We start from the raw sequence: 25,421 nt of genomic DNA, 5'->3' as shown, positions 1-25,421 counted from the left end.
GTGCGGGTGTGGGTGTGCTGACGTCTTTATTCAATCAGCACTTAATTGAATTATACAATCGAATCAAAAGGAAACTTCTCCCCCCAAATGTCAATCAAATTCACAAACACACACAGAGAGAGAGACAAATCCTTTTGGTCAGTTCTTGAGTCACATTCGGATTAGCGTTTGGATTTTGGTGGATTTACCTAGCTGAAGCACAGGATGGGTCACTGATAACCGCACAGATACACACGCTGATACGAAGAAACGCAGATACGGATACGAATTGGGAGAGCGATGCCGCTGGTTGAGTTGCTGACTCCGCGCACGGCTCGAGGCGAACTGAATTTTGCGTGACCCGGCAGCACCGAGCAGAGCGCGGCCAGCGCTGGCCCAAATGGGGGAATGTAATGGGATTGGGATTGGGACTCGAGACTGCGACTGGGAATGGGAATGAGAATGTAGACAAAAGGCCAAAATCAGCGAGCGAGCAGCCAAAAGCAGAGGCAGGCAACACACCCAGTTCGCTCCTCGGGCTTGTTCCCAGTACCCAGTACCCAGTACCCAGTGTACCCCACAGTAGTTGATCAATTATTCGTTTTGTGGGAGCAGTTCGGTGCTCGATCAAGCGCGGACAGGGGAGGGCATAGCCGGGGAGAGCACCCCGACCCCGACCCCGACTTGGGCGCCAATTATGCGTGCAATGCGAAATGGAACGGAAATGTGTGTGTGCTGCGGCGTTGGCGACAAAAGACTCCCCCGGGGGAACGATTTCATTGCGTTTCATTGGCTGGCCAAAAAACAAAACAACTCTTTGGCAAAGCCAGACCAAAAACAAAACAAATACCGCTCAAAAACAAAAGACACAAACAAAGACAAAGTCTCGAGCTCGGCTTGGATTCGATTCGCTTTTGGTTCGCTTTTGGTGGGGCACTTCCGGTGGCCGGGCAACCACTGCTCTGCCACTGTTGCTGCTGCTGCTGCTGCCACTGCTGCTGCTGCTGCTTTAGAATCAAATCAAACGGAAAATTCGCTTGGAAAACAAAAATGTTAATAAAGGCACTTGAGTGCGATAGAGCGGCACACCCTCAAGGAGGAGCGCCCGCAGTCGAGCAGAAGTCGCATTTTCGAATATCGTTGTTGGAGGCAATTCATTTGAAATTTATCGATTCGCAAACAAGAAAGATTCTGAATCGAAACGGGCACAGCGGCAACAATAAGTAGGGGGACCTGCAGTAGGGAATCCATTTAATTCTCACTTTAGTTCCATTTCCAAAGTATTTTCCACATAGCCCAGCCCGCGCGTTGGCCTTGTGAAAAAAAGGGTTGGAGGTGGCGCGGGATAGATATAGATGGATGGATGCCTCTCTCTCTCTCTCGGCAACCTGTCACTGAATCTGAATGGCAAGTTGGAAGTTGGGAGTTCCACTCGGAACTGCTTTCGAGTCGGAAACCTGTCACTGGGTGTGGGTGCGGCTGCCTGCGGCAAATTGAGAGCATTTCCTGAGTTGATTTATGCGGAATGCATGGGGAGAACGCAACCAGTCGTCTGTGGATTTTGGGGCTGGGAGTGGAAGTTGGGGACCCCCGAGTTTGGGTTATTTATGGAGTGAATATTTGTGGCTTTGCTAATTGCCTTCGGTTATGGACTGAATCGATCTTCTAACTTGGTAAATTATTATTCAAAACAATAGAAGAGTAGCAGCACATTCAGCTTGACTGATCATCAAAGAAATCAGAATTATACAACTAGAAGAGGATCATTATATATTTTCATTTCAGTAAATATATTTTCCATTTTGCTTACTCAATATTAAATGGAATTCTTTTTGGCATGTTTGATACCTGTGATCTTGAATGTATCCATCATTAAAGCACTTTCCGAATCTGAATCTGTTTAATCGCCTGACAACGTCATCAACCAAAATTGAGTCCCATCAGCGTCCAGTCCCCATACCCTTCCCACTACTGCGGATACGCGAAATTTTCGTTCAAGTTCAACTGAATTTATACCAAAGAGCAAACAAAAACCTATAAATTATTTTCACTCACTAAAAGTCTTTGAATTTATACTTTTTCCATTCTTTGGCATGGGCAAAAAAGTATAAAAAGCACAACAAAAAATATAAATATAAAAAAATAGAACCAGCGCGAATGGGAATGTTAAAAATAACAACATAGAACTCGCACAGATTAATGCTTTAAATGAATATGTGTATGGGATGTACTAAACTATCAATATGCTGCCCCATATAGCTACCGTAGAGCATAAATAAAGTCCGTACGGGAGCTACGTATCTGCCATCAGATGACGCCAATCGAGAAAAACGATGGATTTTTGATGGATTTGTGTACGCCCCCGTAGAGAGCCAGTCTAATGGAGAATGGAAGCAAAATCCAAGGCAAACACATCAAATGGTATGGAATGATCAGGGCGACATGGCAGAGTATCCATCCGAGTACGAGTATCTCCTGGTTGTTGGTTCTATTTGGCGGCAGCTTTTATTGGGAGACTGTAAAAGTCGGAATCCGTGTGGGCCGTGGCCAGCAAGAACAACAATTGAGAACATTGCAAATATTGTAATAAATATTCTGCTCGTATTTTCATTTGCTCTGTGGGACTTTACGTCATTTTGTATATTTAGGAATGGCGCACCTCCAGCAGCCCCCACCACCACACCAGCTTTTCCAGCTTGGGCTTTCCAAATTGCTCGCCTAAATCATGTGGAAATTTTTGTGCTTGGTGTGCGCACAATTAACATGAACTAATGTGAAATATTTAAAATAAACAATCCGAAGCGGCCAGAGGCCAGTGGCCAGTGGGCAACGTGAGCGAAATCAAGTTCAGAAAAGAGCCGAATGGAATGGAAAAATCTTCATTAAGTAATCTATAAATAAGGGCGATAAATCGAGAGATGAAAAGTTGATTGGGAAACTGTATGGAATATTCGCGGGAATTTACTCAAGCAGCTCAAGGATTGAAATTTCCATTCACACACAGATTTGGAGGTTGAATCATCAAAAGAAAATCACAGCCCAGCTGAAAACCCACTGAAAACGTCATGTTTGCCATTTGGTCGATCGTTGCAGGCGGTGCAGAAGGTGGTGCATGCGCCAGGTATCCGCCAGCTGCTGCCATTTACCTGAGCCTGAAGGCGCGCGTGCCTTGAATTTTGGTGCAAACATCGCCGTGCCCGTGCTCTGTGTGTGCTCTGCAAAAGTCGAAGGGGGCAGGGAGGAACGGATTTACAATAGATACGATTTTGGGGCAGGGGTTGGGTCGGGGGAAACTTCACTCAGTTCAGTTCACTTCACTTGAACGCGTCTGCCTCGTCGAAGCACTTGCGTTTCCGCCGATGCGTTCGTGGCAGCAGCCGGGAGGTTGGGGGAAAGACACGGAAAAACACACAAAAACAAATTGGAATACAAAACGATCGACTAACCCTGCCCCATTTCTTTCTGCCGTTGGAAATATAGAAGCGATTTCTGATCTCTGACTTCAGACTTGTTCTATTTTCTATTTTTTGGTATTTTCCTTTTCTTGGTTTTTCGAACGCGCCTTCGCGTTGCTCACACGACTTTAACACGACGACGACTACGACTACGAAAAGAGACTACTTTTCATTTTCATGCAGGTTGTTGGCTCTGCCCGTTCGTTTCTTTCGTTCGCCTTTCAAAAACGTATTCAAAAACGGCTCGCCCCATAAGATCCCAGACGAACCAACAACAAAAATCTCAATTTGTGTGCGAGCGCAAGACAACAAATTTGTTGAACGAAAGTTCTCCGCGTCTCGCAACTCGGATGAAAAATATATAATTCTTTGCCCATTTCCTTCGCCCAGTGGTGTGCGAGTGTGTAGTATAAACAACCTTTTTATTTTGGATGCTTTCGTAAACAGAGACCGGAGAGGGAGGCCCTGAATGAGAGAGATATTGGAGTATGTGTGTGGAGAGCGGAGGGAGAGCGAGATCTTTGACTCAAGTGGGTCATAAATTATGAACAGAATATACACACAGACACATGTAAATACATATAGGCAGTCGACAGAGTGTGGGAAATGACCAGAGGTGGCTGTGCTCACGTCGTATACGCAATTTGGCAGAGAGTTTTCCTGAAAATCGTGCACGATCTTCGCTGCATACTTTCAGGCGGATGCGCGAAAATTGAACAAACGGAAAACTAAAATTAAACTCAATTTAGTTGTAAATTGTTACCAGAAATGGGTGGGGTTAGAGACACTCAACAAGCAGCTGCACAGATTAGCAGGGGGAAAGGGAGATCGGGGTTCGGGGTCTCGTTTTCTTGACACACCATTCGCATAGAGGAAGCCCTTGGCCAGCTGCAGCTCGCTGTCAATCTCCTTGAGCAGATCGCTCTCGGACCAGCTGCGCCGTTGCCGCTGACGCTGCAGCTGCTGCGGATTGAGTAGGAAGCGCGTCTGCTTGGGCGGTCGTGGTCGCAGCCTTACACTCATGGCCGGTGCAGTCTCTGCGGCGCTTGCTGTTGCTGTTGCTGTTGCTCCTCTGTCTAAATGATAGCATTCGGTTAGATTTCTGCATTCTCTCTCGCCCCGTCTCGTACTGTCTCTGTCTCTCCGCTCAATTGCCCCCGATTCCGTAATTCGTCTTTGGAACAAACGAACCGTCTGTCGGGCCGTAGTCGGACTCGGGTCGGACTGCACTTTGTTTCCATGCAATTGAATGGAATTAATTTAAAATTTCCGCTTAATCGCGATTCAGCTCTTCTATCTTTTCTTTCGACTGTCTTCTCTTGCAAATTCTCTTGCGATTGTAGACTCCCTGAGGGGGCGAGTGGTGGTGTGAAGAGCAATGTAAGTCGTACGCGTAGCTAAAGGGTCAAGCCGATTTCAGCCCTAAGACATTTGAGCGCAGAGTCTGAGCAGTTGAAGCAAAGATTTACACTTAAAAGGCAATTTAAGTGATTAACTAAAATTAAGATTAAACTTAAACATGTATTTATTAATGGTTAGGCTGAACAGAAATTTAACAGCAAATAATAAGCGTTTGTACATCTATTTAGGTCATCTATTGAATTGAATCTCTATGGGTAGCCATTGAGTTGGCTATTTTAAAAGTTGCTTCAATTGGCATGAATCTGATTTGCCTGTCAAATGAATTTGAATCATTCCCTTTAGCAAATGGAATTTAATTGAATGATCAAATGAACGGATAACTGAGTTAGCTGGAAAAACATTGAATAAAAATCATTTGCATATTTCTGATATAATTTATAGAATAATGATGGATCAAGGCAGTCGCAGGACTGTATTCTATGTACATATTTATGCTCCACTTCTTTAATGATTATGTAAAATTGTACAACGACAAATTCGCAAATTTTCCATCAAACAAACTGTTATTGAGTTGGAATATCGAGTGGAAATTAAAAGTTTTTTTGTATTCCAAATAAGACGTTTAGCTCATGGGGGAATCTATTAATTTGTTTGCCTGCAACCAACTTGTTGTCTATTGTTATATTCATTGAAAAGTTTAAATTGAATGGGTCTAGTTTGGTCTGTGCAGGAGACATTTACAAGGAATATATCTACACATGGATTAGTTCAGTTTCAAGCAAATCATCGATCTCCTCTCTCTTCGGACACTTCACACAATAAATAAATACAACTAAATGGAATTGCATGCGGAATGGTAAACAGGATAAAATGCAACAACACGTAATCAAATATCAATAAACATTTTGCTGGTTAATTGAATAGTTTTTCGTTTATTTAACATTAAACAATACTAAATATAAATTTTGGTTTTTGGATTTTAATCATTTTTCAATGTCAAACATTTAACAAGAGTTTCTCACAAAAAACACACAAAATAATTTGCATTAATTTTCACCTAATTGGAGAGCTGAGCTTACAGGAAAAGAGAGAGAGGGCATGCAGGGGGTAGACAAGGGTGGGGAGGGGAGGTTAAAAGCATTCGGATTGTGGTTCTGCTGCCGTTTCAAAGGGGTTTCGTGGGATTCTTTCGTTCTCTAGAAGCTGTTCGATGCTGTCGAGTTCGACTCAAAGTTGCGCCAGTACTTGTCGAACTCTTCGAAGATCTGGGAGCGGAAGGGCGAACCGGCGAACAGCTCCTTCAGGCCGCCATCGAACATGCTCGGAAGGGGTGACCGTAGGCCTGTCGCGGAGGAGTTTATGTTGCAGTTGGACTCGGTTGAGGTTGCGGTTGCGGTTGCTGTTGCATCTTCTGTGTGTAGGAGTAGAGTAGGAGGAAGGCGCACACAATGAACAGTCGAGTGAGAGATATTTAAAGAGAGAGAGAGAGAGACAGATAAATACAACAGAGAGAGTGTGGGAGGATACAGGATGTGTGCGTGTGAGGGAGAGGGAAATGGCCATACACCGATGAGTAGGAAGGAGTCTGAAAACTTTTAGACAAACTTATTCCAGGCTGTCAGCAGGGACAGACCCACGACAAGGGCAGTGCCCAAAATGGTGGATGCAGCGGAAGAGTTGGACTCCGACTGGCGATTAACATTGATGGCGGTGCTCGATGGAGTGTGTGTGGGGGAGTGGGACGGGATGGGGGAGAAACGGGAACCACAACCACGATTAGCAGGATCTGGTTCGGGCGATGAGCGGGCACTAGTTACGGAAGCGGTTAGTCCAGTTAATCCAATGGGAATATTACGACTAACGAGCCTCGCCGTCTGCGAGCGATTGCGATAACGATAACGATTATTGGTAGTGGCATTGGGCGACGTCCCAGCATCTCCACCTGCACCTCCGATGGAGGATAACTCACCCTGGACGGAAGGCGGCAGACGCGACACCTTGTACGTCTTCACGATGCTCTTCTTGTGGCTGGCGCTGCTGTGCGTGTTGTCCGTTGCCTCCTCGCGCCTCTCCTGCTCCTCGTGCCGCTCCACCTGTGCCCCATCCGGCAGCTGTTCGCTCGTCGAGAACTTGGCGAATTCGCGCAGATGTCGCGGCAGTTGCCGCAGACTCGCCTCCGCCTGGCCCTCGAGTATGCGCACGGGCGCTGCCTCCGCATCCGACTCATTGCTGGCGGCGACTCCCGCCTGAGCCTGCGGCTGGGACTCGGCGCCGCTCTCCCAGTCGCTGTCCGCGGGCATGGCCAGCTTGTGGCGTCGCTCCTTGACGGCGCTGAGGAACTCGTCGCTGATGTTCGACCGCTCTGTGGCGTGGTCCTGCTCGTCCTCGATCTTGGAGATTTTGATGATCTTGTGCTGGCGGCGCTCCTCTCGCTCGGCCACCTTGTTCATCCACTCCTCGGCCATCTGCTGGCGGAAGACCTCGTCCTCGCTGAGCGTCGGCAGCTTGGCCGCCGGCCGATAGCTCTCCCGTCGCTGTGGCGGCGGCAAGACCGGCGCCCGCTGCATCTCCTCCATCAGCCGGCGACGCTCCAGCTGCAGGCGCTCCACCTCCAGGCGCAGCTCCTCCTCCTTGGACAGGATGTACTTGAGCTGCTGCTCGTGCAGCTCCCGCGGCAGCGAGGAACGCCGCTGCTGCCGATCGTAGGCTGGCGGCGGCAGCACACTCGCTGGCGCTGCCTGTGGCACGGGGCCCGGACTGACGCCCCGCCTGGAGGTGGTGCTGATGTACTTTGGATTGGGATCCCGCTCGATCATCGAGTAGCAGCTGGCATAGTGCGGTCGCTGCTGCTGCGGCGCCTGGCTGAGCATGGGCGCGTGTGTCCTGCGTCCCCCATAAGCGTTGAAGCTATCGAAGCTGTGCTGCTGCTGCTGCTGCTGCTGCTGCTGCTGCTGCTGCTGCTGCTGCTGGTGGTAGCCGCTGCACAGGTCGTTGGTGCTGGCCGAGAGACGTGGCGCACGTATGGGCTGCGACTGCCTGGGATTCTGTCGCTGGTAGCAGATCTCCACCTCGCGGGCAAAGGGCCTGGCAATGTTCTCCGAGTAGCCCAGATCGCTGGCATATCGCGACCAATCATCCTGCGACGCGCTGCTGTAATTGTAGTGCCCCGCCGAGGTGTGTGGCCGTGGGCGTGGCTCGCTCAGGTTGCACATGGATTCGGCGCGACGGGAGCGCTGCTCCTGCTGCTCCTGCTGCTCCAGCTCGATGGGAATCTCGTGGGTGCGAGGCGTCTGTCCTGTGCTCTCCAGACTCCGTGGCACCGAGGACATGCGCTCCTGCCGGGATCTCGATGAACGCTCAATCTCTCGCTCCAGCTCCTGCATGTGGGCGTGGCGACGCTGCTTCAACTCCTCCAGCGGATGTTTGCCCTGGCCCTGGCCCTGGCCCTGGCTCCGCGTCATGCCGTTGAGATCGAAGAGCGAGGCGGACTTCTCGCGCCGCTCCCGCGTTGACTGCAGCTCGGCGTTCATCTGCTGCGAGAGCCGATCAAAGTCCTTGAACACCTTCTCATTGTCCAATCCGTTGGTGGGGGGCACTCGCGGCGCTCCAATGGCATCCACGGCCGCCTTGGCACGCTGCCGAAATTCCTCATACGTGCCGCCGCCGCCGCTCTTGCTCTCCCCATTGGGGCGCTCTCTGCTATTTTTGGTCGCGTCATCATCCTCAATGAAAGTGTTTGCCGTAGTCGAACCGTTTAATTTCGTTGCTGACATAATTGGCGGCGGTGGGATGGGCGGCGGCGGGGCATGATCGGTTGAGTCAGCCGCCGGCAGATTGCTCTGCTTCTCGTGACTGGAGTTCGTAATGTCATAGATCACCTGACCGTTCTCCGTGCGCTTCTTCGACTCGTACGAGCTGGTCTCAATGTTCGAGTACCGCTTGGTGTGCTGCTGCTGCTGCACCTTCGGCTGGCTGCTGGATGTCGTTTCGATGTTGGAGAAGCGCTTGCGCTGCTCCTCGAAGATGTCGCCCTGCCGCTGCTGCTGCTGGGCCATGCTGGGGAACATCTTGGCCAGTTCGCTCTCCATGCCTCCGATTGTGGTGGCTGGGAATCTCACGTCCGTGCTGCTGTTCATTTGATGGCTGGATCTGGTCTGCTGCTGCTGCTGCTGCGTCTCTGTGTGCTCGCTGGGATCAGCTGCTTGCCTTGGTTTATTTTCACTCGATGACGATCCGTTCCTCTTCGGATCGGCGCTTGCGTCATCTCTCTTGGCGCTCGCCTTGGCCGCTGTTTCGGCGCTCTTCACTGGCACTGGCGGTGGCTGTGCCGATGGCTCTTGCGTGGGTGTCAGGCTCTTGCGCAACTCTCGCATCATGGCCGCCGTCTTGAGCATCTCGCTCTGCTTTTGCTGCTGCTGCTGCTGCTGCTGCTGCTCCTGCTGCTCGTTGTCGAGGGCACGCACTTGGGCGCTGCTCAGCTCATGGTAGCCGCGACGCTCCACGAACTTTTGATGATCATCCAGCAGCTGATCGGCTTTGGTCTCACCCACCAGCGGACGTTGTGCCGGCGACAGGCAAACCAGCAGCTTGGGATCCGCCTGCGTGGGCATTCCCAGCCAAGCGGAAGTGGACGACGACGAGGACGAGGACGAGGACTTGCTCTCGTGTTTGCTGGTGCTGGTGGACAGCTGCAGCTCCCTTATGTGGGGCATTGCTGGCAGTGGATAGGGCATCGTGGCGGCGGCTGTAGGTTCCTGCTGTTGCTGGTGTGCTCCTGGCTCTGCGATATCCTGTGCCACGCTGGCTAGTTCCTCGAGCACCTGCTCACCATACGGCATGGAAGCCAAGGTCTCGGTGCACAGCAGTCGCAGCTTCTTAATGGGATCCGATTCTGCTGCTGCTTTCGGTTCGTCATCTGCAACTGAAATCTCTGACTCTAGCTGCTGCTGCTGCTGCTGCTGGGCTGGGGGATGTGCTGGGTGGGTGCAGGTGGAAGCGGGAGTGGATTTAGGAACAGGAAATTGTGGTGCATGTTGCGGCTGTTGTTGTCTGAGGGGTGGTGTGGGTGGCTGTGTCTGTGGCGGGGGACTGCTGGCAAAGCAGGGCGGGGGCGAGGCCAAATTGATGGCCGTGCACTGGCTGTGCTGTGTGCTGTCCGAGCAGTGTGACTCCGCAGACTCCTGCCGACTCAGCAGCAGTGGCGGCAGGCTGACTGTGTGGATTGTTGGACTGTTGGGATGGTAGTGCTGGAGGCCAGCGGGTGGCGGCGGAATGGGCGGGGGTGAGGGCGAACGTGGCTGGTACTGCTCCGGAGCAGGCACTCCGTTACCGATACTCGACTGTTGTGGCTCCCCTTGCTGCTGCTGCTGCTCCTCCTCCTCGCGTCGCGTCATCTCGATCAACTCGCGCACTTTGTCCATGTTGCGAACGAACTCCTCTCGCGTGGCCGACAGCGTAGACGCTGCACCGATACTGCCGATGCTGCCGCGGACTGGCGGCTGTTCGCGAATCGAATCGAAAGATACAAATGTATCTTCTGCTCTCGGCGGCTGCGGCTGCGGCTGCTCTGCGTTGGTGGGCGTCGGCGTGGCGGCACTCAAAAGCGAAGACAACGAGCTGCCAGCCGATGCCAGTCCCTCTCCCTGGTTAACAGGTGTGCTCTCGCGGCTCTCCGTGTCCCTCTCCGTGTCCCTCTCCGTGTCCGTTTCCGTCTCCGGTTCCCCCTCCGTTTCCGTCTCGTTCGATGACGTGGCCGCGTCCGTTGTGGTCGTGCTGCTCATCTCATCGTCGGGCCTGCGGAACAGCTTGCTGGCATCCGTGTCCAGATCCACCAGGGCAAGCTCTGCCAACGCCGCGGCCTGCTCCAGCTCGAGCTCCATCAGGTCGGACATGCTGCTGGAGGCCGAGGAGCTGAGGTACACCAGTTCCGCGTCCTCGGACTGCGGCGACAGTGCGCTCTGCAGTCGGGTGCAGCTCTCGAGGTCGCTGGCCTCCTCAATCAGTTTCGTCTCGAGCATGAGGGCCACCGGCTCCTCCCTGCGCTTGTGGCGGCGGCTAAAGTCCAGCTGGCTCTTGGGGAACGTTTCGGTGAGCTTCGGGTGGAGCCGCATCCCCGCCTGATCGTTGCCGGAGGAGCTGCTGCGATGCAGGTGGGCCATTCCGGCACCTGCCAGCTCGCTGTTCTCCTCCAGTATGCTGTCCAGGTAGCGCGGATTCATCAGCTGCGGCAGGAAGTGCGACTCCAGGGCGTTCCGTTTCTGGGCGCGCCTCTGCCGCAGCTGCTCCTGTTGGTCGGCGCGGCTGGACGGCTGCAGATCCAGCGGGGGGGCTGCCTCCGTCTCCGAGTCCACCTCGCACACCAGCGGCGACTGCAGCACATTGAACTCCCCGGAGCTGCAGTCGCTGCTCAGCTCCAGCTCCTGTATCTGCATGTCGCGTGCAAAGTGCCCAAAGTGTCCCACAGCTCCGGCTCCCGACACGTTCTTGGGTGACTCCACGAGGTAGCGGGGCGGCGGCGACAGTGTGCCGCCTGTGCCGTCTGTGCTGAGGCTCAGCGAAGCGGGCGGTGCCGGTGTTGTGGTGCTGATCTCCTCGAAGGTGGGCTCACCTTTAGGGGCATCCCTCTCCACGCGTATCTGATGGATAATCACTTTTGTGCTGCGCTGCAGCGGCTGTGGAGCGGCAGCAACAACTTCCGTTTGCTCTGGCACTTTGACTTCTTCGTCTTTCAGTTCTTGACTGGTGTTTGGCTGCTGCTGCTGCTGCTCATCCACCTCCCGCACAATGCGATGCACTATGACCTTGGCCTGTCGCGGACTACCCGGAGCCTTAAGCGGTGCCTGCTCCGCCTCATTTCTCGATCGCTTGCCGGATTTCTCCGACTGTTGCTTGGAGTTTTTGGCACCCATTTCTGTGGGAGGTTGCTCTGCTTCCGTTTCGTTTTGGGCTGCGCTTATTGTGGATTTCTCTTTGTCTTCGTCTTCGTCTTCCGTTGCTGCTGCTTCTTTTGGTGGCTCTGCCTTCACCTCTAGCTGTGGATCCGCGGCAACTTTGTTGCTGTTTTCGCTGCTGGTGGCGCCCGCTGCCAATCCATTTGAAACGCTGCCAGAATTTCCATTATCATCTATGGAAGAAGAAGTTGCCTCTGGCACTGCCTCTGCCTGGGTATCCTCTTGCTCCTCCTCCCGCTGCTGGTTTTGATTTTGACTTTGGTTTCGATTGCGTTTGTTGCGATTGCGATTACGATTGCGATTGCGATTATTGGGCATCGTCTACGTCACGTCACGTCACGCGTCGTCCCGACCACTCGACTAATAATTGCAGTTCAAATTGTTGTTGTTTAAATAAATCGGAAAATCTATCTCTATGTGTGTGTGTGTGTGTGTGTGTGTGTGTAATCAGCGAAATCTACAACTAAATTGTTGTTGCCACTAATTCCTATTGCTATTCGTTGTCGTTGTTGTTGTCGTTGTTTCTTTCCTTCTAGTATTTTGTCTCTCTGTTGTGTCTGTGTCTGTGTCTGTGTCTCTGTTTCTGCCTGCCTTCGGTGTGTCACTCGTCGCCAGATACCCAACTAGAACTGAAACCGCTCGGAGCGGATCTGCCGGCAACAGGCCCACGACACGACGACACGATCAACAGCCGGCAAAACATGGGAAAGTGAAAAACGAGGAAAAATTATAAAGCAAAGAAAAGAAAAGAAACAAAATGTCGTCAGCGTCGACAGCGACGCCAGCGTCAACGCCCGCCCAGTGCCTGGCACGCGTCCGACTTCCCCCTTTTTTTTTTGCTGCTGCACAATAAAAATTCGCGTAGAGATTCGCGATATTCTTCGGCCCGAATCGGGGATCTATGTCATTGTTTTGGTTTTCTTTTTTGGCCAAATTAAATTGCGTTTCAACTCTCAACTTTCGCTCGATTCGATTCGGTTCGAAATCTTTTTCTAAATATTTATCCCGTGGGTGTTGGTGGGCCGCGTTTCCCGTTCCTCGTGGCGCTGGCGACTGACGGACAAGGAATGGCCCATCGGGCTGGTTGCTGCTTTGGCAGCAGGGAGCCAGTTCCCCACTCACACACACACACGCACACCCACACACTCTCACACACACACATCAATGTCTAATTGGTTGCACAGAGGCACGTATTTGAAAATATACACAAAAATCAGTAGCAGCAAAAACAAATCTTGAATTCATAAAGATTTCAAGATAGAGAGAGAGAACGAGAGACGGAGAGAGCAATGTGAGAGTGGGTGTGTGCTGGGGGGTGGTGGGGGGAGTGCAGTGCAGTGCCGGCTGCAGGGTATTCCAAAAGGCAGCGAAACAACCAACCAAAATTCTCCTCTAGGTCAATGCAATTTCCACAAAACCAAACAAATATGAAAACTCACAGATAGAAAAACTTTTATATTCCGAGAATACAATTTTTGACACATCCATAAATACTCGAAAATGTTTTGGGAACAAACTTATAATTTGTTGGAATTTAAGCTGCATAAATTCTTTGGTTAAATGTCTGAAAATATCATTTAGAGAAATATTCGAGCGACATTTTTTGAGTGTTTCAAATGGCTTTCAGTTTCACCCCAAGACATTTTTCAAACATTTCTAACCGAATGATGGAAGGTATTTCTACAAAGAAAAGTATTTGACGTTAAGAGGATTGATTGCAGATTTATAAGTGAATTTGTAAGGTTTAAATTTAAGAAATATAAACTGAAACGCTGGTTAAAACTGTCAGTGCAATATGCCCAAAAGAATCGCATGCAGGGCATCGTCGGAGAAGAGAACTCAATACGGAAATAGTTTGCCACAGTTCGAGTTTTTCTAGATGTGCGTGTATCTGTGCATCTGTGTATCTTTGTATCTGACGAGGCAGTGCTCCTCTGTATCTGTATGTATACAACTTATGGCATTTTCAAGATATTTTTCGTGCGTAATTTCTTTTGATTTTGATTTTTGTGGTCACAAGTCTCGGGCTGCCGCCGCTCCTGCTGCTTCTGCTGCTGCTGCTGCTGGTGTTTCTGTGTACTCTTGAATAATTGAAGCACATATATTTCTACACGTTTATACATATATCCGCATGTATATATAGCACTTGGGTGTATCATCCTAGTGGGCCATGCGGTTAGTAGTATTCTGCTTTTATTTTTAAAGGTACTTAATGGACCACAATCTCTCAGTCTTGTTTGTCTGTCTGTCTGGCCGGCAGCCCCTCCATCATCATCATCAGCAACTTCCTCCTATCCGATCTGATCTAAAGTGAAGTAAAGTGAAGTGAAGTCTGTGGCCCTGTCAGGTGCCAGACAGCCCCAGACACGTGATGTGCCTTTGGTGTGTGTGGGGCAAAGGAAGGGTTTGGCCTGCATTCAATTATGCAATGCACAGTGCACAGTGCGTCTGCACAGTGTGACAAGGTGCACAAACGAAACTATTCGAAGCGGAGCACACTCCATTCTCATTTGTAAACACAAAATTGCTGTGGAAACAATTGGTTTGGTTTCCGTTTGGAAATGATCTTCTGGCTGCTTCTCTGAGGTGTGCTTGAATTATTGTACGTAAGCAATCTATAGATACTTGCTATTTGTTAGTTTATAAAACTGATTTCTTCTTTTCGTTTTCGATTGCCGTAAAACAGCGCACATTTGTGTTATCTTTTCGGGGCACCAATCGCTGATAAATTTTGCATTTCCGATAAGAAACACTCGCGAAAAAAGTCTGATGTTGCCTTGAGCAATCAAATCGAAGTTGGGAGAAGTTATGGAGGGTTCTTCCCTTCCCATGGAACTTTCTATGGAAGAAAATGCAGCAAGTAAATAATAGGGGGATTCCTTCTTGTATGTTATGGCGAAATGCTGTTGCCATAAAGAACTTCCTTTTATACGAAACTCATTTTATGGGCATTTAAAGGGTGTTGCTCGCCTCTAGTGGGTCGCTCATTTAATTTGTTATTCTTTTTGCATGGATAATTGTCTCTGCCTGTCTGTGCTTTGCGCTCTCCCTCGACCTAGCTCTTGCTCTCTTTCTTTGGTTGTATCACACTGGCTGTTGCTGTTGTTGTTGCTTCTGCTGTTGCTTGTGCTTTTGTTGCTAATTAGCATAGATTTTTGAATCTCTTTGTTGTTTCTGTTATTTATTTGGACAGCGCGTTAAGCATTCGGTTCGTTGTTCCGCTGTTCTCCCATAAAGAGGGAAGCACATGTTTGGCCCGAACTGTCTCTCTCTCTCTCTCTCTCTCTTGCTCTCTTGCTCGTGGGGGAAAGCACAACCACAAAACCAGAGTCACTCACGCACACAAACACATGCACACACACACAGACATAAGCAAACAAACAACAAAAATGTGTTTAGTAAATTAATTTATGAAGCGCGCTCCGATGTATTTGCCAGCCACCCACCCACCCACGAACCAACCAACGAACAAACAGAGCACCATCAATCTCTGACGTCACGTTCTGCATGCAAACAACAGACACACATACAACACACACACACGAAGCACATGTGTGTGCATGCTCAGGGGGTCAACGGAGTCTTACAATTTAATTCGCAATTAATTGCAAATCGTCGGCATCGGCTGTTGCCTCAAAGGAGAAGCGCACTTTTATCCGCCGCGTACGTGAGCCAACTGAGGCGACGGCAGGCACAGGGCACCCAACAACATCCAAGGGGCCGGCGCGCTCTCGCAATGCCCCGCACAGTGGGTCTGGCTGGGGTAATGCGGGCATAATGGATGTGATTTTGTCATATCACACTCGCACATGTGTACCCCTCTCTCTTATCTGCGCATAATGAATTTGTCGATTTCTAAAATCGAATAATGATCTCAGCCCCTGGCCGGTTTCTCGGTTTCGCGGCCTCGCATCTAAGTGCCAAAGTTTGCGCGTAATTGCCAGCGATTTGAGTTAGAAGCAAAACTACACATTAGTACCGCAAAGGTACCCCTCCTCCTCCTCCTTCCTTTGCTCTTATATGGTGGGTTGGTATAAACAAACACATTACACTCTCGGCCCTATTGCGTCAGTGTCCGTCTCCGTTTCGTTCTCGCTTCGCTCCTTCTGTCTTTACAGTTAAAGTTGAAGGCAAACACTGATACACACACACGCAGACACAGCGTTACAATGGGAAACAAAAAGAAAAATACACACACAAAGCTATTTATAAACGGCAAAATCAATCGGCGAGCCCCAAACCACAACTGAGGGGGGGAAACACTACAGCGGTACTCGAGTTTGTGTTCGTGTTTGTGTAGTGCAGTGTAGTTCTCGACGGCTCCGCTCCACTCCGCAGCGATCGGCACAACGTCAAAGTCGAAGTTCTAATGTCAAACTGAAGCTTTGAAAGCTCCGACACCTGGAAGCAGTTCCGCCAGAGAGCCCGTTAACTTTTGCTGATTGCCATTGCCGTGCTACAAACACCTCACCTCCCCTCGCCGACACCTCCTCCCCATCGCTGGAACCCCATCTGGGAGCGGGTTCTGACGACTGCTTGCCGGCAGCCAGCTGTTTTGCTGAGCGCTTGGTATTGCGAATAGAAATGTTTTGGCATTCGGCCAATCTATTGACAGCTGGAAGCAGCTTTCGATTTCTGGAATACTTGACAGGGCGGCGTCAATAGGGCAGGATGGAGCATGGGGTGAGGCTTGGACTAGATTATAATGTAATTACGAGCGTCTAAGCTGTGTGAGCTCACTGCTGGGGGTTCCATGAACTTCAAACTGCCCACCCAACTACAGCCCATATGCGGCCTTGAAGAGCAAGTGTTGGGCTTTCTCGAATTAAATGAAGAATTCATATCCTCTGTTTGTCTCAACCCTCATGGAGAGACGTTCATCTTGTGCTATATTATCAACATTTCTGAGCACATTCAAATCGGAAAGGCAGCACTCAATTATATACTATAGAACACCGATATTAATCCCTGTTCGCATCGTGTTAACTTATCGAGCAACAGCGACGGCAAACTCCGATAAGCAACGAAATTCTGCAAGTCGAATATTCTTATCAATTGTTTATTCAAAGGTTTTGTGCTGTGATTTATTTGCTAGCCCCAAAAACAAACAGAACGATGAATTATATAACACGAATGAAGCCAAGATCATTTCTTTTGGCGAATAACAAATTCACGCTAATTGCATTGTCAAAATTTGCTTTCGCGATTTGTTTTTGCTTTTGTTTTGTTGTTTTTTGGGACCCACTGAATCACAATTCAATACTAAAATTCTGTTTTGTTTGTGCCAGTGCTCTCAAAAGCATTGCCAAAAGGCCGCAGAAACAATAAAAACTGCGCGGCAGCTGCGTCAGCCGATGAGCGACGGCAAAACAACTTTATAGATACCACACCAGCCAGCGTGCACAAACAAAATTATTATAATGAAATAATGGCCAAACGAAAATGGTCAACGAATTTGGATAATATTCGGTTTGGGTCGAGCTGTGTGGGCGCTACCATAAAAGAAGAATGTCAACAAAGTCAAGTCAGCTACCCAAGAAAATATTCAACTTAATTTTGCACTAAGCCAAAGGAACTATTAATTATATTTGGATCAGGTCGCTATTAGGACATGGGTGAAGGTCATTTCCTTTTAAATTTGCGCCCAAAAGTATGCAAAGTTAAGAATCACAGATCAAAAGTAGGAGAAAATCGATCGATTTAAACAGATTTCAGTAAAAACTCCAAATTTGTATTCACTCTTGACAACTCGTTGACAACATTTCATTCATTTCATTCTTCATGGCTAATCAATGTGGCAAAAATCATTAAAAGTGACACCCGACAATCAACTTTGATACAGCGAAAGAGAAACCAGCCGCAGACCCCCACTCCAGCGTGCAACCAGAAACCGCGACAATGTCTGTCAAATCAGTATTTACTGGCCGGCACTTGCCACAAGTGCTTTAACGACCAGGGGGAGTTCCGCACGGCAAGCCAATGACCGCACACCGCACTCGATTGAATCACCACAGGAGAACGAACCATGATGATGATGATGTTGATTTCCCTAAATGTTGTACAAATTATACATGAGCTGTCCGTGTGTGCACTTGAAAAGGGGGCATGGCATGGCATGCTTGAGACAATGAACAGCTGCACATTAAAAATGTAAGTGAAATTATTCACTCGCTTTTCGGTTCACTGTGTCAGGGGCAAAGTGTTTTGTCCCAAAAATCGATTTCGGTAAACAAAGAAATTGAAAATTCTGGAATAAACAACAATACAAAAGTATATTTTCTTCTTTGAACTTTGTTGTAAGTTGTTGGACTTCGCTGTATTATAAATCGAATAATTCTGAGTATCATTTTAAAAGGGTATTCCCTTTCAGAATTCATTTATTTCAGCTCTTTTTTAGCTCCCCAAACTCGTAGGTAACCTCCCTTACAGCTCCATCTCCCTCTAATTTTCATCGCTTTTAACAATTGACAATCATATTTTGTTAGTGTGTAGTTGTATTTACCAACACGAAGGTAAATTCACACACAAACACACTCAAATAGTCGAAGAGAGAAACCTTTTACAATTTGAAATTTTTGCCAGCTGAGGCTTATCAAAATTGTGTGTCGCGGCTGTCTGGGGGGACGGCGGTAAACAAAAGCAGAATAATAAAAAATAAATAATAGTACATAGAAACGGTTCGTATGAGCATTGGCGCGGCTTTCTTTCTGCTCACAATGCCAAGCGCAAGAAGAATGTCAAATGGGAATTATAATTAAACATTAATCATCGGGTGAGCTGGGTGTGCCACGGAATGCTTCCCCGCTGGCCACCCCCCAACCACAAAGTTAACTCAATTTATAAAATATAATTGTACAATGAAATCAAAACTATATTCTGGAACACTTTCCGAGCTTCATTTGCATGCAGGGCACACAGACTCAAACAGACACACACACACTAACATCCGGTCATTAGAGACTTAATTGAAGTATAACCAAATGCTGTGGCTGTTGCCTGCCACAGAGGAAAAGGGTTGCACTGTATAATTTAAAACAAATTAAAACCACATATGCACACAGCGACTGTCTATCCAGATCCATATAAACCTAATATCTACTGTATATATTTTGTGTCTGTCTATAAAGCGAACATTTTGCGCCGTTTTTGGGGCATCATTATCGCCACAGACAAATACAATAATTAACCCAAATGCGGTCTGCATTAGCCTATCAGCTGAATTTAAAATATAAATCCAATATTGGAGCGTATTCAGGCATTGCCCAATGGGCGTTTATCGGTTAAGCAGAAATTGATTTAAATACTTAATGAAGCCGCCACAACGAGGCACGTAGAACAAATCAATGAAGTTGGTTTTTCGCAACACAGTGAAAGGTCTCATTAGCGCACGTGGTGCACTTTGGGAAGATGTTTAGCACGGAAAGATTTCCGCGTTCGCGGTGTTCACTGTATAACAATTGCAACGTCGCGACGTAGCACAGTCTGTGGCGTTTCTTGTGTTAAATCCCCTCTTAGCACAGTGGCACGGAAAAAGGGCGCCAAGCCAAAAAGTGTTTGCTGGAACCAAACTCAATCTCTGAACACATTCAATGAGGGGCCCCAATTATAATAGCAGATACTCGTACACGTATCGGATTTACATATGTATGTATGTTTGTATTTATGTAAACAACTCACTTTGTGTTTGCCAAATTGTTAGAATCTTTCTTCTTTCTGCTTTCTTTTTCACTTTTATTTTTGCACAAGCAAACAGACGCGGGGGTTAGTACATTTCACGCGCACGTCCTAACTGTTGTCGGTTTATCTTTCCGCTGAGCTTGACGATCGCGACGCAGCCCGCAAAATGTTATGCGCTTCACTCACGACAGCCGGCTACGACAACGACAACGAGAACTTGACTTGGCAAAACTTTGGTAGTAACTAAATAGCTGGGGCCCACGGTATCGCATGGCACAAACAACACACACGAAAAGTACGAAAGCAACGGCAACAACGCCAATATAGTAACAACAACAACGCTCTCTCCGCCGGCAGAGCAAATAGCTAGCCTGTTGATTAGTCTGACGCTCGCTCGCTGACTTGTTGCTGCTGCCCTGAGTCTGCCAGCGTCTCTGCTTACGTTGGCGTCGTCGCGTTAGCGCTACTGCGCACAGTGGCTCGATTTCAGCACACACTTGTGCAAAAACATTTCGTTGCACAGCGAGCAACTGAATAGCTCTTTGATTAACTTTGCACTCCACCAAATAAGAGTGCAGCATTCGTGGTGTTGGATTGTATGCTTTTGCTAAACGTTCATCAGTTACCTTTTGTTTTTGTCATACGTTCTTGGAGAGCGAGCCACAGTGCGTTGAGTGGTGGGTGACTACTCTCTGCCGATAGCTCTGTCTCTGCCTCTGCCTCTGCCAGAGCCGGCTTAAAGCCGTGACTTGTTGATGCTTTGGTACGTACTGTCATTCTTCGTTCCTCTTTCCTCGTTTCTGCTTTTGCGCTGCGTTCGTTCGGCGGGCACGAACCACAGATCCGATATTTTTCAAATTTGTATGCATAAATTTACACACACACAGTCACATAGAGACACAGAGTCGTACGCTGAACAGTGAGGGTCGCATAGGTCAGAGAGGGGGGCGCTGGTGGTGGTTCTGGTGTGGGGGCGGACTGGATAGGGGGACTGGCTGGGCAGCACACAAAACAAAAGAATCCAATCATTCAGCGTATGGCCGCACCATGTGCGCATCTGGTTCAGGGCAGAAGCTGGAACTGCGACTGAGAAATGGAGAGAGAGATGCAGGAGGGACATGTGTCTGGAGTGGAGACACAGCTAATGACTGACGATGACGGCATGGCTGGTGGAACTGCACATGCTCCATGGGGTGATTCAAGAGTTGCAAAACTAAGGGCCAGTCTATATACATAGTATTGTCCTGTACATTTAGCAATTTCAGCAATTGCTGGAGTAGCCCCCGCACTTATGTAGATTTTGTTGTTGTATGTATTGCCGGCTTTAGGCAACGTTGTCCACTCTCTCGTTCCGCACCCTCCCGTTATATTGGGTCACACATGTCCCCTCTGCTTCCGCACTCTCTCTCCCATTATCCATAATGTCAGCGTCATTGTCATCGACGCGAATGTCGCGTCGTCAAGCTCCAACAGACAGTGGAGGATGGCAGCAGAGCCGCAGGCGGTGGCCAGAAAGATGGGGTGGGTGCGAGTGCGAGGGCCCTGAACGGGGTTTAGCTTTGGTACGGCGGTGGGGATGGGTTGGCGGCGTGCACTGTTAGTTAATATTCCCATTGCCATGTGAGAGAGATAGAGAGAGGGAGAAGCTCTCTTCTCTGTGCTGCTCTCCTATCCATTGCATTACCCTCCGCTTTTGTCATTGAATTTTGTTTTAGTTTGTTATCGTTTATGCGTCGGCATGTTCCGCGAACAGCAACATAAAAAGGAAAACCAACACAAATGTAAACGTTAGCAAGTACAAATGAAAGCTTTAGTGTTAATCCAAGCCAAGTTTTAGTTTTAGTGGCATGCGGTAAACATCTGTCTTGCAGTTACAAATTCATCACTCACCTGTTGCCTCCGCTGCTGCCCCGTTTAGGGGCGCCTTGCGACTGGCATATGGCGTGCCGCAGTTTCTACAGGTTCCCGTCGGACTCGTGCCCGAGCTGAAAGTGGAGAAAGGTAAGGTGACTCCCTCCATTGTCGCCTGGTGTACTCACCTGCTCAGGGCCAGTATTAGGGGGCCATGCTCCCGCTGCGCTTGGAGCATGCGAAGCAGCTGGGTATCGCTCAGCTGGACCTGGTCCTGCAGGCGCAGCGAGGACTGTGAGGGGAAGTAAAACCACATCAACTAACATTACAACAAAATCACTCAAGCACACTTTATTACACAAGGCATAACACTTAGACGAACAACTACTTGGAACTTAGCCTAATTTGTCATACACTCTTGGACACACGTTGGCCTGTGGACTCCTTGCCGCGGCGCAGGGAGCAAAACTTCAGCATGGCGACTGGCGACTGGCGACTGGCTGAGATCATCCACAGCACTGAACTGAAAGGCCATTCGTTCGGTTCGGTTCGGTTTCCAGCTTAGATTCTCTAACCCGCAGAGATCTCTGTTTTTAGGGGGCGTTCGGTGGTACAGTACAGATTGGGGCTGGCTGGAGATGGGACAGCGATAAGACTACGCCAGCTCGCAGATGCCGCGGCGGTCCATGAAGACCTCGAGGCAAGTGGTGTCGACGCGATCGAAGAGCAGCGAGCCGAAGCGCCTGGCAGTGTAGTCCACGATAAGCACCATCTTGCAGTTGATGCACTTATCGCGATAGTGGAAGAGCAGCCCCACCGACGGGTGAACCACGTGGTCCACGAAGCCTGGAGCGGCGCGGTACACCTGATGGTTGCCCATCTCCACGATGGAGCGGGTGTTGACCACCAGCTTGCTGCGCACATAGGCGGGCATGATCTCCAGGGTGCGACGCACCTTGGACTGAGTATACAGCAGCCGGTTGAGCACGTGGCCCGGCGCATTGAAGGTGTCGTTGCTGTCCTTCCGGTAGAAGAACACATTGCGAAAGACAAAGCCGGTGGTGCGGCCCTCGTCGCACTGGCGCAAGTAGTCCGCCAGCGAATTGTGCTTCAGGGGCATCAGCACCTCGTCCAGATCCACCACGGCTGCGTACCGATAGTTGTCCACGACATTGGCGCGATAGACACAGTCATTGAACTGCGCCACGATCCCGGCGTAGTGCAAGTCCTGCAGATGCGGCTGCACGTTCCACTCGAAGACATCCGCCAGGCCCAGGCGCTGATAGTGGGTCAGCACACGGCGCACCTCATCGCTGGCCTCCACGTAGTAGAAGTAGAAATGGGCGGCACCCTGCAGCCGGTACATCTCCACGAACTCCACCAGGCGCAGCACGTTAGAGTAGTTCTCCTGGAGCGGACCCACGCACACGGAGATGGCGGGTCGCGACTTGACAAACAGACTCGACATGTTGCGGGGATAACTATGAGAGGCAGAGAGGGTTAGACCAGACGTTGCTGTGGGTTCTAATGATCTCACCTAATCTGTATGAAGCTGGGACTGAGGTGGCTCAAGCGATTGGAGGCATAGCTGAGGGCCACCGCCTGTGGCAGGCGCATCGGTTCGCGCCTTGACGCATGCAGCGGACACATGACACTCCAAGCCGCAAAGCTGTTGTTGTGCACTTCGTGCATGGCGCCCGCCTCCTCGGCCAAGATCTCCTGGCTGCTAAAGTCAGCGAAGCGCACGATGCAGCTCACCTTGGAGTCCCTCAGGCGCACCGGCAGCGTGGCGAAGATGCGCAGCGAGCCGATGGTCATCTGTGCCTCATCCAGGCGGACATTTCCTACGTAAAGAAAGGAATTATTATGAGTCGTTGCGTGGGTTTAGATCCCCTTACCTATGATCTCTGTGCGTGCATCGAAGTAGGCCGAATAGATCTCATGCCGCAGCGAGGCATTGCCGATCCTGCGCCAGCTGTTGTTGTAGTCCCAGTGCGGATTCGGCTTCTCCAGTATCAGCTGGCGCTGCAGGTGCTCCAGGTCGACACGCAGCCGCTCATTCTGCAAGCAGGATCAAAAGAGAAGAGAGCAGAGGGTCAGTCCAATCGCTGCAGATGGATTTGTGGCCATCGCCGACTCACAAGGCTCGTGCGCATGGAGATGTAGACCAGGACGAGCATGGCGCTGGCCACCAGGCCGGACAGCGTGAAGTACACGTACTGAAAGCGATTCTCTTGTGCCGCCAGCATGGCGTGGCCTTGGCGTGTGGAGCGTGTGGCAGGTCGCAACACTTGTGGCACTTGTGGCCGAGCCGATGGTGCAGGTGTCGCCGCGACTGGACGCGTGCTATGCTGCTGCTCCCCAGGAATCACCGCCAGCAACTAAAACTGTTTATTTATTTTCTATTTCCACCGTTGGCCGAGCGAGGCGTTGACAGCGACGCTGACGCTAACGCCAACGCAGACTTTGTATGGCGCGCGACTTGGGGCACAGTCGCGGCTCCTGTTGCTTATTTGCTTAGCGCTTTGGCGCTTGATGGGCAGCCATCGATTAGCAGCGACCAGATACTGGCGGGGTGGCGTCCCTCCAGTGTCATCATCATCGGCCTGCCTGTCCTCGGCCACTGACCGCAACAAACCGCAAAAGTTGTTCGCACACCACACACAAACAAACACACACACACACGCACTCAATAGAAAGGGGCACGGGGTTGGGGTGCTGGAAGGGTGACTGGCTGGCTCCTCTTTTGCTTCAGGATGCGCATGCAACAAGTTAATCAACGCACGCCTCGCATCAAACTGGCGCCTCTGTCGGCCATTCCATAGACGCTGTCATCAGGGGAGCCGCAGAGCAGAGCAGAGCAGAGCAGCGCTGTGGCAGAGCAGCAGCTGAGACGGCGACAGAGTGGCGTTGCGTTGCGTTGCGTGGCGTCGCGTGGAGTGCTCCAACCAACTAGTGGGTGGCCTGGCGAAGGGATGGGTAGGGGAGGGCCTTGTAAGGGTACTCCATGCGCGGGGACTTCATAGATTGTCTATGTGTGTGTTTGTTAGCCTCTCGATTGGATTGGAGTGTCCCTGGGACACACACTTTTCTGCCTCTCCCCCACTGTGTGAGTCAGCAGCGTCGCCTTTTTCCCGGCTATTTTTAAGTAAATGAAAACGTCTTCCAAATTCTTTTTTATTATGGAAAATGAAAACATTTCAATTATACATATATAATGTACATGTGTGTGTGTGTGTGTGTGTGTGATTTCCATATTAAATACATGGGAATCGAAAGTTGGCGAAGGCGATGACCACTTGATGCTCGAGGGGGAAACATATCTACTGTGTAGGCAGATCGCACAGTGGTGCAGTGCCAAAGAAAATAATTGTATTTGATATGAGATTTACACTGCACAACAATTCTTCCGAGATTTTTCAACCTTTTCTAAGTTTTTTATTGATTGCAGACAGCAAATTACAACGAGTGTGTCCCAATCAGGTAACACCATAAAGATATGGTTTGTATTTAGAAAATTATCTCGCTGGCCACACCACTCTGGCCACACTGTGCACGATTGTGCCTTCATGTTCCACAGCGAAAACAACAAATTAGTCAAGATTTTCCTTTCATTTCAGTCTCCTCAAAGCGCAATATCAATTATTCAAACCATTAAACACTCAAATGGGTACCGGGCCGAGATGTTTCTTGTGTTTGCCTTCAATGCAGTTTACATTTTTCGTTTCACTCACCTGCAGATGTCTGTAGCCAAAGATAAGGAATAGGTAGACGAAGAACGCAAGAAGCGGAAAATGCGTTAGTCGGGGCCGCAGCCAGTGGGAAAAGCGTGGCATTTTCCCTACAGCAACGTCATGACGTTAACTGGCGGACACTCTAATGTGACTACTGAAGTGAGTGTGTGGGTGCCCAATTCTGTGGCATTATCAGCTCATTTGAAAACTGTGTTATCATAAAATTGATATGAGGTGTGTGACCAGGTAATGATAGTAAAACTAGTCAAAAATCAGAGATATCACACTGCGAGCACACTCAGAGCGGCACGGCAAGCAGTTACCCTGGAAATGGTAGATAATTCATATTTTAAAAGATTTCTAATGAGAGATTTCTATTAATGTTTTAAGAACTTTTCCCATAAATTAAACAA

At 49.5% G+C, this 25,421-nt stretch overlaps 2 protein-coding genes across 32 annotated transcripts in view; both read right to left on the bottom strand.

Annotated features, from left to right (window-relative positions):
* The window catches only part of LOC117892340 (sorbin and SH3 domain-containing protein 1), a 35,870-nt gene extending 16,197 nt beyond the window's left edge, over positions 1-19,673 (bottom strand). For 10 of the 27 annotated variants that reach the window (XM_034798504.1, XM_034798506.1, XM_034798505.1 and 7 more), the window contains exons 1-2: positions 6,766-12,106; positions 4,295-4,510 (exon numbers count right to left, since the gene is read on the bottom strand). In XM_034798504.1, the coding sequence (XP_034654395.1) occupies positions 4,295-4,510; positions 6,766-12,064 (5,515 nt within the window). In that variant the 5' untranslated portion in view covers positions 12,065-12,106. Of the gene's footprint in view, positions 1-3,125; positions 3,195-3,425; positions 3,589-4,294; positions 4,511-5,782; positions 6,208-6,765; positions 12,169-15,944; positions 16,131-19,423 lie in introns of those variants that run through there. The other 17 variants (XM_034798511.1, XM_034798499.1, XM_034798512.1 and 14 more) reach the window with 11 other exon arrangements.
* A 1,658-nt stretch (positions 19,674-21,331) lies between these two features.
* On the bottom strand, positions 21,332-25,170 carry LOC117892350. Of its 5 annotated transcripts, XR_004648717.1 has the most exons (6): positions 23,416-23,523; positions 23,173-23,335; positions 22,812-23,118; positions 21,689-22,755; positions 21,463-21,566; positions 21,332-21,408 (listed from the first exon to the last, which is right to left on the bottom strand). XR_004648717.1 is itself a non-coding variant. In XM_034798552.1 (4 exons), exons 1-4 carry the CDS (start codon positions 25,108-25,110, stop codon positions 21,930-21,932), a joined length of 1,398 nt encoding a protein of 465 aa, XP_034654443.1. In that variant the 5' UTR covers positions 25,111-25,170; the 3' UTR covers positions 21,595-21,929. The 5 variants fall into 5 exon arrangements, 4 of the variants coding, with proteins under 4 accessions (XP_034654443.1, XP_034654444.1, XP_034654442.1 ...); XM_034798552.1 differs by lacking the exons at positions 21,332-21,408; positions 21,463-21,566; positions 23,416-23,523 and adding an exon at positions 25,009-25,170 and having other exon boundaries at positions 21,595-22,755; positions 22,812-23,113; positions 23,168-23,335; XM_034798553.1 differs by lacking the exons at positions 21,332-21,408; positions 21,463-21,566; positions 23,416-23,523 and adding an exon at positions 25,009-25,170 and having other exon boundaries at positions 21,595-22,755.
* Positions 25,171-25,421: the final 251 nt, after the last annotated feature.

This window comes from Drosophila subobscura, chromosome E (genome assembly GCF_008121235.1).
Source record: "Drosophila subobscura isolate 14011-0131.10 chromosome E, UCBerk_Dsub_1.0, whole genome shotgun sequence".
NCBI lineage: Eukaryota > Metazoa > Arthropoda > Insecta > Diptera > Drosophilidae > Drosophila > Drosophila subobscura.
Note: the sequence above shows the minus strand (reverse complement) of the source record. Positions and strands in the feature narration are given on the sequence as shown.